At 42.2% G+C, this 11,723-nt stretch overlaps 1 protein-coding gene and 1 non-coding gene across 2 annotated transcripts; both read right to left on the bottom strand.

Annotated features, from left to right (window-relative positions):
* Positions 1-2,919: 2,919 nt before the first annotated feature.
* rpl23a (ribosomal protein L23a) lies at positions 2,920-9,636 on the bottom strand. The gene is made up of 5 exons (XM_078547956.1): positions 9,541-9,636; positions 8,156-8,336; positions 7,043-7,219; positions 4,394-4,463; positions 2,920-2,991 (listed from the first exon to the last, which is right to left on the bottom strand). Exons 1-5 carry the CDS (start codon positions 9,563-9,565, stop codon positions 2,977-2,979), a joined length of 468 nt encoding a protein of 155 aa, XP_078404082.1. The 5' UTR covers positions 9,566-9,636; the 3' UTR covers positions 2,920-2,976.
* On the bottom strand, positions 7,370-7,440 carry LOC144685101 (small nucleolar RNA Z17). Its single transcript, XR_013577620.1, has one exon. It is a non-coding gene; the product is annotated as a small nucleolar RNA Z17 (small nucleolar RNA).
* Positions 9,637-11,723: the final 2,087 nt, after the last annotated feature.

Raw genomic sequence — 11,723 nt, 5'->3', positions numbered from 1 at the left:
AGGTAGAGGTCAATGCGCCAGACAACAACAGTACACCCTTGTCAGCAGGTTTGATGACAATGTTGGGGTTGGACCTGAGAGAACGAAAAAAGCTTTTAGCTTTTTGTTTTTAATGTCTGAAAATTGTTTGACAAGAAATCGTGTAATTATCACACATACGATCTGTGGTGTAATGCAAATACTTCTAGGTGATTTCAAATGGGTGGAATTATTAGACTTCCAAGTGGGTAGAAACATTAGTTTTTTCCTTTGTTTGCCTTCTATTAGTATCAAGATTGTGGACTAATGCATTTGTATAAAATAACCAAAGTGACCTCAGCATTCAATGCGGTTAGTGCGTGTTAGTCCAGACTAACAATAGAACATGACTGCTGGATTATGTACAGGTGAAGCTTTACAAACTATTTTCCAATTTGACCCCATTTTAATTCACCACCACCACCTTCTCAAGGGCAATTAGGGATGGGCAAAGGCTAGCTTTGCCAGCAAAGTCCACAAAAGAAGTCTTGAAAATTAACATGACCCCCCAGACACCAGTTAAAAAAAAATAAAGCATACTAACATTTGGTTATGTTGTTAAAGTTTGCATATGATAGTTCAACATGTGTGAAAATCTGTTTCTAAAATGGTCATGGGCAGAATGTGTCCACTTTCATACTGCCCATAATCAGTATGTTTTGTATGGAAAGAGAAGGGTATTTTCTTACCCGTGGAGAGCGTATTCCAATTAAATAATTCAGCAGCAAGCTTTTGTAAGTTTAAAACAAAGGTTGTTTATTCTCACACACTTACGAAGAATTAGCGCAAAGACTCACACATTTACGTACCCAAAAGATTGGATACAGATAAAGATAATGCACTTTTAGATTAGTTACTTCGTCTCTTGATTTATAATTTCTGGTGTCCCACTTAGCAGGCCTGTGGTTTCTTGAATGGATTTATGATTTAAAGTTGAAGTTAAGGTCTTGTAAAGCAAAGGGTTCACAGCAGGTTGTGAGGTTTCTTGTATTCAAATATCTAGGTTGATTCACAGGTGAACTGTGAAAACTGGAACAGGTCAAGTACTTTGGCTGCTTGATGCCTTAGTTAGTTTTGGGTCTGATTCACAGACCGGCTGAACTAACGGTTCTGATCATCAAACTACTCTTAGCTGATCTTTAAAACAAAGAAAACATGGCTGTCTCACCATGTGGCTCTTCGCAATTGCAAGGTCTTTTCCAAATAATGCATGTTTAAGTTGATTCCGCAATCTGTTATAGGTTAACACTTCCGTGGTACACCTAGCTTGGATGGGTGAGGCTGTCATGATACAATGGGAGGTTGATGGTGGTCATTCACTTCCATCTGCCACAAATGGAGTTTCAGTCTCCGCTTTTGTTCAATATCAAAAATGAAACAGGCAGTCTAGAAACTCATCTTTCGTGTTGGCCTAACCTTGAAGAGTGGTTGTGAATTTCACGGATGGTTGAGGGATCCTCATCTAAGCCTATTTAATTAGATATTTGCTGGAGACTTGATACTGTGTGTAGCCCAAATGTTAAAAGTCACATGATTTACAGCAGCCATTTTAACAGCTTGTTTGTGTCCAAATTTTTATTTTCTTAAAAAAAAGTATGGCGACTGAAAGTTCATAATGGCATGCCTGTATTGGACATGAAAAATGTTATGTATGTGTGCAGGTTTGAGCCAAATTCTCCATATTCCATAACAAGATTCAGCGAAGCCCTTCATCCCCACACCCCTCTTCCCAACCTGCCGCCTCCGCTCACTCAGCAGTCCCTTCCCACTCTCTCGTACCATGTCCCCATTCATGCCCTCGCCACGCAGAACCCTCCCTTCCCTACCCAGACTCACCCACCCACTTGTCAGACAGTGATGAGGAACCCAGTCCGTGCTAGCTCGTCAGCGAATGGCTGTGGATTTCCTTCGGCCGGTGCCATTGGAGCCACACTGCCAGGGAAAGACAAGCCACCTTTAAGCCCCAGCCCCGGGGACCAGCGAGCTGACGACCACAGCCTTTTCCAGCACTGGGTGCTTGGGTCCCAAGTAAGCGGAGCCAGCACAAAGTGACAACTGTTGCTGAAAGCTGGACATGGGCGAGACCACAGCCAGCTGTAATCTTCCCCCTCCCCGCCTGAAGTCAAGTGCTGGGCTGGGACTGAGTCACTCCGTCAGTAATGAGGCCTCAGGTTTGGCAAAAAGATCCAGTCATCCTGCATCAGGAAGATGGCCCAGTGCAAGAAGACACTCTGCAGACTGCACATGGGAGCAGCAGCTACTGGGGACACAGCCTCTACATCTCCCAATCAGAAAGCCGTAGATCAGCAGAGGGGGTCTGTGACAGTTCTCCTGGGCCAGGCAGAGGTCAGGGGGAAAAAAATGAAAAAGGGACAGAATTCTGTGATCCAAAATTTGAAATTCCACCAAATGGTGGTAATTTTTCAGCCCTCAGTATTTTTTAGAATCAAAGCCTGCCCAAATAAACAAGTGTGAAGGGTCTTAACGGTGAATGGCTTAGGCACAATGTGAGGCAGAGGCAACAGAAGACATAGCCACACAATGGGGTGAAAGGCATTCACAGAAGGTCAGAGATGGAAAAAGCTAGAGGGAGGGGTGTTGGAGAGAAGGATACAGAAATAGGGTGGGTAACACAATGATGGGATTAAAACAGAGTTCATTTTTAAGCGAGAACCAATGTAACCCGGCAATGGTGACATTAAGTAAGCAGGTTGGAATACTGACACCAGTTTTAGATAAGCTAGAAGCTTAAGAGGGTGGAAAATAGGAACATCAGAATAGTTCAACTTGGAAATGACAACAGCACAGGTGAAGACTCCAGCAGCAAAGCATTGAGGGTTTAATAAGACTGCTCCAATTGACCAAAGGAAAATCAAACCCAAGGTACACTACCAAAAGAACTCATCTTTCATTTTAAAACTTTATTGAAATATTTATACAGCTCTTCCTGAAATCAGTTTAGATGATGCCAATCTGTAAAAGAAGAAAAGGACCAGTGAACAAAGGTCTATCCAAGCTGGAGTATATAAAATTTCACAATGACCATGCAAGACAAATCATCATTCCAGTACTTCAAAGGTGTATACCACAAATCCCATGCATACTAAGTTACCAAACATTGGAAAGTGTGTGGGAGGCACTGATATAAAGGAATGCACATTTGCACAAGAAGCAAAAAGGGAACATCACTCTGGAGAATATTATCACAAGTGCTGAGCTTATCTCAAGAACAGAAAATGCTGCTGATACACAGTAATAAATGCTGCCGCAGTGGGAAAGCAGGGAAAACTGTTTGTGTTAAAGAACAAGGATTTTTTTTTTCTTCAAGGGTTCAGTTTCTGTTCAAAAAAATGGGAACAGAACAGATGGGTCTCTTGAAGATTTAAGGAACAAGGAGTCATTGAGGTGTGGCTTGCCGGTGATAACTGAATCCAGAAAATTTAGGCAGAGTGTAATGACTACCAAAGGACATTGGAATTTTTGACCTGGCAAGGTGGGGAGAGGTGAACATCTGCTGGGAAGCTGGCAGCAACTTTGTCACTGTTCCTCTCATGCTACATGTGTGCCAGAAATGTAATGTAAGACTGTTTTGTAAGATATATTTTGGTTGCATTTGTTAATGTGAAATTTAACTTTAGTATGATGAATCAGTTGCATCTTTAATCTATGGCAATTTTAGTTTGTTTCTGTAAAAGTCTTTTTTAAAAAAAAAAAGAGAAACCTTTGGTTATTTTCATTGAGATGAATTTTCCAAACAACCAAAGTTATCAGGCTCTACAGGGATTGTAACAATATGCACCTTCTTGAAGACAACTTCAGGTGTTACATTGCCTGCGTGCACACCCTTGATGGGGCACAAACGGAAACAGGAAAAACTGATCCCATTCCCAGCTGAGCCATAAATTCTAGCTGGCCCGCAAAAGGATCTCTCGTCTCTTTTCTACCAGGTGTTCATGCACACCTACCATCACTCGTGCTGTCCTATTTGTATTTTGGTTGGAGGAAACAAGCAATTTGTTCCTTTACAGTGAAATGATGGTGCCTCAGAATTCTATCCTTTTACATGACAATTCTGGAGAAATTAAAATTGCAGTAAGGTTTTTATGTAACTTAAGTGAACATGGGCAGAGAATAACCAATTGAGGAGGAAATAAATTAAGTCAGGGCTCACATCACTTGTCGACCTTGGAAAGTACACTTATCAATTTAGCAAGTCCTACCAGCATTTGTTAACAAGGCTTATATGTGAATAGCCAGTTGGCAAGGAGCACAGGGCTGCTGGTGTCCAGTGAACCTACTCTCAGTTAGTCAGCAGCTGGGAGGGAGGGAGAGGGGGGGGGGCAGAGAATAAAACTAAAAACATTAAAGTTATTACCTTATTAGCAACATCCAATGCATCATAGTCTGGGGCCAGACGGACGTAAGCTTTCTTCTCACCGTCGGGCCTAAAAGAGAGACCAATCATCATAAACCAGAGACAAAAAAAGGAGATAAATGCATAACCCAAGGTTTGTCATTGTGCATCAGCGGTTCCTTTGAATCAATTTCTTCACATCGATCAGGTGAAACAGTTTCCATCATTTTGCACAATGACCCAGTGGCATCTACACAATTTCACAGTTCTAACAAGATCACAAGACAGGTTTGGACAAAAGCTCAAGGTCAGTCAGTCTCACTCTCTCTGTCTGTCTCATTCAGAGTACCAATACTAGCCTTTAATCCATTTTGTAAAACAAGTCTGAACCTTATTTAGTGATTTGCAAAGCATATCCCTCCAGTCAGAACTTCAACCCCCTGCTCTGGGACCTGTACAATTCACTTACGTCATGGGAACCAGATTTCAACACGCTTTCCCAGTATAGTTTTTTTCAGGGCAATGCAATGTGTGCAAGCAGCACAATTTCCAGAATTTAACTCAGATCATTTAACAATGTAATCTAGCAGCACAGTTATATACTGACATCTCAGTGACTAGACATGAACAACAAGTCAATGCACACCATTAGGTTTCTTTACCCTGGAAAGTTCTACCTCACCATGGAGTGCACAGATGTGTTTTGCCTTCTAACAAGAAACAACAGTTGGAAGTCTTTTGAATTCTTGAGTCTTTAAAATGAATCTTTTGGTACATTTTAAAGTGAAATGTTCCTTACTTCACAGAAGTCATATGATCCTAAATTAAGTAATCCAGAAAAATGAAACATCTAACATTGTATAACACTGGATATATTGTCTAAATAAAAGCCCATTTCACCATTTCTTCCCTGATGTAGAGTTTATCAGCACCTCTTAAAATAATTACAAATGCACTTTCTACTTCAACAGACAGGGTCTATAATACTGATAACTGACAAAAAAACATTGTACATAATCTGAAACTGTCCACGCAACTGACAAGAGTGCTGGAAAATGGATAACTATATATGTAGCACTGAAGATCAGGCACTCCGCATATGTATAGTAATTTGCTATCAAGTTCATGGACAAATTTCTAAAGCCTGCTTTAGCATCAAGTAGCATGCAAGTGAATTTAAACATGAATGCACCAGGAACAAGGTTTCTCTTTGCAATAAATCAAAGCATATGAAGTAGTCTGCCCTCATGTAGACAGAATATCCCATGGCACTATTCTGAAGAGCTCAGTTCTCCCATATCCTGGCCCATATTTACCCCTCAACCAACATCACTAAAAAGTAGTCCTTGTAGGCAGCAATCTTTTAGAAATAACTAAACTGACAATAATTTTCCCTTGTACATGTACCTTGTTAATGAGGTCTAACTTTTTTTTTCAAAAATGCTGCGCTAAATCATGAATGAAGAACCTCTCTGGTCCTGAAAACCAATTTTATATTTGTGTAATGTCAAGTTTTTTCCATTATCATAAAAATCCCATGGTTCAATATAACAATTCTTAAGTTTGATATTTTAAATTTGTCTATGCCCCAATTTTTCTATAAATTTTAAACAGTGAAATCAAATGAGGGATCAGTGCAGTTTTACTGTCTGTGAGAACACGTCAATGAGTTTGGCTGCTAAACCTGCTTGAAGACAATTATTGCTGGACTCCTGGAGATCTCAGCAACGAGTCAGATTCAAACGGACAAGGGAAAAGGAATATCCACGCTGCAGAGACCACTAGATCTTTGTGGGCAGCCTTCTTGAAGGCCAGTAGACAATTGCCATCGCTTTGCAACTGACTGCATTTGATTTCATTGCTGTCTACAAACTGGCTATGTTTCCTATATTGCATTTATATTAGTGTAAGTCTTACTTAACGGTCAAAAGTAATCAACTTTTCTGATGCATACAATGAACTCAAGCAAATTTGGTACGAGACACAAATTTTAATTCACACACAGCCTTCAAAGTAAAGTACAATGATATTGGGATTCACATACCTTTAAGCATACTCTCCAACTCTGTCTATTACTTAATGGACTATATCTCGCAACATGGTATTGTAAACTTTTTCTGACAGTCAAAATCCACTTCAAACCACCACAGAGCCCCCAATATTAATCCTGATAGTTGTTCGGTAACTTGTCTCACCCACAATCAAGTGTTCGACTGTATTTTACTGGATATTCATTTACTGAACACTCACTGCAGCATTGTCACCAAGCTGGCAACTAGCTTAGTGTTACACTGGAAGTGTTCACTATTTCCAACTGCACCATTTTAAAAGTTCAAATGGGCAAAGCATAAACATTTCACTGGCCTATCTTACTGAAATCCTAATGACAACGCTACTCAATATCCCCGTTAGGCAATTCGAATGGAAGCTCAAGGGACTATTAATCAGAAAACCCACTAAATGTAGCACATAAATACATTATATGCACCCACTGACTTATGTGATTTGGGAATTCTTTGTTTCCTCCCAATTTCAGACCATTTTCCAAATACTCAAGAACTATTTATACCTTTTCAAGTTCGACACATGTTTGCAATATATTTCACTTCAAAAAAATAAATAAATCTGTTAGGTACTTAAACATTCAGTATTCAATATCCCATTGCTCACCTGATAAGTGTGTTGACTTTAGCTACATCGATATCATACAGTTTCTTGACAGCCTGTTTTATTTGATGTTTATTGGCCTTGATGTCAACAATGAAAACCAAAGTATTGTTGTCCTCGATTTTCTTCATAGCAGACTCAGTGGTCAGAGGGAATTTAATGATAGCATAATGGTCCAATCTGAATAAGACATGCAAAAAAGTTTGAATTTTAAAATCTGATTCATAAGGAGGTAGATAAAAGCTCACTGTTGGAAAAGAGGAAATCGACATTTCAAAAGGGATTACTAAATATCAATGTTAAACTACGTTGCTTGTATCTGCAGATTAAGGTGCATCAGTACAAGAATGTGATAATCATAAATTCTCATGCTTTGATCGCTAAAATACATCATTTGCACCAATTATGTTCCTGCAGATTCTTAACTCAGGGAGATTAATGGACACCCATAACTTCTCCATTTTTCTTGTTGTAAAGCAATAACAGCCTATATGCAAAAATAAAACACTTAAAGCCGCTAACATATCATTATTCCAAACCTTAAACAGGAGACTAGTCAACTCTGTAATGCCTCAGTGGATGAATGTAACTTAAGGAAAGCACAGTATCACAATAGTAGAACACAAGGTGCCCAAATTTGATCCTGGATCTGTATTAAGTTAGGGGATCTTAACTGGAACAGCACCATAGTCAGTCTGTGTCCACTACCAGCCACATTGAAAAACCCACACAACAATGCATTGCATCAGAGTTTGAAAGAGAACTCCACATGGCTGAGGATCCTATTCTTTGACATAATTTACCTCAGCCTTCTTTAAACAAACAATTACGTCTCTAATTTTTTTCCAGTTCTGATGCAAGGTCAGCAATCTGAAATGTTAATTCTATTTCCCCCCTCTCTTGCTCTCAAAGGATGCCGGACATGTGGAGCATTTTCAGCAATTTCTGTTTTTACTTCACATTCCCAGCATCTGCAGTATTTTGCTTTGTTCCAGAAATTAAGTTGTGACTTTTACCCTCTCCGCTTCAAGAAGTGCTGAAAGATCTAAACAAGCCCTCACTACAATAGAACGAGCTAAAGTTTATTTTAAAATTTTAAGCCATTTGAAGACATACTTGTTCCTCCTGGGAGCACTCTTTCTGGGGTACTTGGGTTGCCTTCTCAGTCTGAGTGTCTTTGGTCTCCTGAAGGTAGGCGTCGTCCTAATTTTCTTCTGCCTGTGACTATGAACCCCCTTCAAAATGGCCTTCTTTGCTTTCAAGGCCTTGGATTTAGCCTCAGTCTTGGCAGGGACAGCTAAAGAGGAAAATCAGTCTTCAATTACAACTCCTATACCTTCGCTTTTTTCCCCCCAATAAAGAGCACAAACACCTATTTCCAAGTACAAAGTTTGTTACATGCAAGTTGACATTCAACATCGTAGCAATCTTAAAAAAAGACACAGGTCTCTCAGGATTAGCCCATATAAATTTTATCATATTCATTTTAACTTAAAATGAGCAGAATTTTCCCTCAAATATTAAAACTGCCAGGTGATAGGCTCACAGTGTAGGCTCTAGACTCTGACCCAGTTTTCATGATTACTACCATAGTCCCTTGTCGATAGGTTTGCAGCTCACCAACACTCCTAAATTACCTAGTGATGGCACTCAACACAGAAACACTACCATCAGATAATCCTAGACAAAATCAAATTACCTTCATGTCAAAGCATCCAGATCACTGGCTACAGGGGCTGGGAGGATCTGGGTCCATTTACACAAGAGCAGCCGAGGCCGGGCTCCAGGATGGAAAACCAGGACCAAGGGATCACCGGGAGATCTCCCGTCCTGTTCAAGGGATCACCGGGAGATCTCCGTCCTATTCAAGGGATCACCGGGAGATCTCCCGTCCTGTTCAAGGGATCACTGGGAGATCTCCCGTCCCGTTCAAGGGATCACCGGGAGATCTCCCGTCCTGTTCAAGGGATCACCGGGAGATCTCCCGTCCTGTTCAAGGGATCACCGGGAGATCTCCCGTCCTATTCAAGGGATCACTGGGAGATCTCCCGTCCTATTCAAGGGATCACTGGGAGATCTCCGTCCTATTCAAGGGATCACTGGGAGATCTCCGTCCTATTCAAGGGATCACTGGGAGATCTCCCGTCCTGTTCAAGGGATCACTGGGAGATCTCCGTCCTATTCAAGGGATCACTGGGAGATCTCCGTCTTATTCAAGGCCCGCACCCTACCCGGCCCCCAGGCCTTAGGCCCACCCCGGGCCCGCACCCTACCCCGGCCCCAGGTCTCAGGCCCACCCCGGGCCCGCAATCACCACCACGTTGCTGGGCAGCGGGTCCGACCGAAACCGCAGCTTAAACGCCGCAGCAACACCATTCAAACTGAACAATCCGCCGCCTCTCCTACAGAAAAGGCGCCTCTTGCTGCAGGTGAAGTGGGAGCCGCCGTGTCGCTCGCTGGTGTCGGAAAGCAGCCGCCTGCGCCCCCCGGGCCCCCCTCACCTTCCTTCTTCGCCTTCGGAGCCATCTTAGGAAAAGAGGGCGAACACGGGGCCGCCCGGCCTAAAGTACAGGGAGCGACAGGAGATCTCGCGAGAGTTCAGGGGGGGGGAGTCCCGCTGTGCAAGGCCTTGTGGGAGGTGTAGTCCTACCTCTGGGTTTAGTGTTGGTTATGACTTGCTGACTGGGCCACTTCTGTGGTTACACTACAATCTCTTCTAAAGCCTTTCATATGCTCTGAAATATTTATCAAACATGATCAGAAGAATTGAGGATGTAGGTGGCAGGAGACTGGACAAGGGGAGAGAGATTGGAGCCAAGATAGGAAGAAATGAGCTCTGGGGGACAGGAACAGGCTGACTCGATCGGTCTGCTGGGACAGTACTGTTTGTGGATTTTGGGCAGGAGGTAGAAGCGGGCTGTCCGGGTTTATGCAACTATGAGGTTGGAAGCTGTGGAGGGAAGATCTCCAGAGGACACGGGGTCAGTGACAGTGCTAGAAACAATGGCTTGATGTTTGGCGGTGGGGGTCATGGTCCAGGGGGAGGTAGGAAGAACTGCCTGAGAGTTGGCGCTCAGCCTCTGCGAGGTAGAGGTCAGCACATCAGACAACAACAGCACCACCCTTGTCGGCTGGTTTGATAATAAAGCCAGGGCTGGACCTAAGAGAACGGAGTGCAGCAAGTTCAGAAGGAGACAGGTTAGAGTGGGTGACAGGAGCAGAGAAATTGAGATGGCTGATGTCACACCGACAGTTCTCAATGAAAAGATCAAGAGCAGGTAAGAGGCCAGAGGGAGGGGTCCAGGTGGAGGGAGAATACTCTGAAGAAGAGTCATACGGACTCGAAACGTTAACTCTGTTTTTCTCTCTCCTCAGATGCTGTCAGACCTGCTGAGTTTTTCCAACATTTTCTGTTTCTATTTCAGATTTCCAGCATCCGCAGTATTTTGCTTTTATGATCAGAAGAGTTGGCACAGGCTTGCAGAAGGTCTCTTTCTATGCTGTTTTATTCTACGATATGCCTACCTCTGTTAATATATTAAAAAATTGACATCTGCACCAACATCCTGTCAACTTTCCATTATCATGGAAATTGCCTATTTAAACTTGTCATCCTGTAATTACAGTCGCCCAACAGTGGAAGTGTTCCCATCACTCCATTTGGCAAGAGGGCATAATTACAGTATGACCATTTACACAGGCATTGGCCATTATAAATGAGAACATTCAAATTTATAATGGGAATATAGAAATGACAGAATGTTTGACTTTGAAGAGGATTGAATTCCAACAGTGTACTGTAGTCCAGTTATCCCCTGTCTCTCAATGACATTTGGTCTTGATTCCCCTTGTGCAATACACAGGTGAATGACTGCAGATGATATATTAAAATTCTTTCGTCTATATGTGCTTCAATCATACTTCTCAGTGGGAGTCTTTGTCCATGAAGATTGCTGCATCCCTCTCTAATTTTGTACATATTTATTTGACTGGCGAAAAAGTACTTCTTATTACTATGTTCAGTCTTTTTTCTAGGTTCCAGTTGCCCCTACACAAAAATATACATATAATTTTCTGATGAGACAACATTAGAGTGAGGGAAACTGCTGATGGTGATCATAGAGTCATAGAATCATAGAAAGCTTACGGCACAGAAAGAGGCCACTCGGCCCATCATGTCTGTGCCGGCCGAAAAACAAGCCACCCAGCCTAATCCCACTTTCCAGCATTTGGTCCATAGCCTTGGAGGTTACAGCACCTGAGACGCATATCCGGACACATTTAAATGAGTTGAGGGTTTCTGCTTCCAGTACCCTTTCAGGCAGTGAGTTCCAGTCCCCCACCATCCTCTGGGTGAAAAGATTTTCCTCATCTCCTCTCTAATCTTTCTACCAATCACTTTAAATCTATGTCCCCTAGTTGCTGACCCCACTCTGGTAAGGAAAATAGGCCCTTCTCATCCATTCTATCCAAGCTCCTCACAATTCTGTACATCTCAATCAAATCTACCCCCAGCCTCCTCTGTTCCATATGTGATGTGCATTAAAATAAGAGGATTCAAATTTTCCACCCCTTGGGATTTTATTTCTCAGTTACTGCAGCTCCAGGGATAGGAGAAATTTGAATCTTCAGTTTTAAGTGCACATACTATTTACTGACACTAATGCTTCCATATGCTGCTCTC

This window comes from Cetorhinus maximus, chromosome 9 (assembly GCF_964194155.1).
Source record: "Cetorhinus maximus chromosome 9, sCetMax3.hap1.1, whole genome shotgun sequence".
NCBI lineage: Eukaryota > Metazoa > Chordata > Chondrichthyes > Lamniformes > Cetorhinidae > Cetorhinus > Cetorhinus maximus.
Note: the sequence above shows the minus strand (reverse complement) of the source record. Positions and strands in the feature narration are given on the sequence as shown.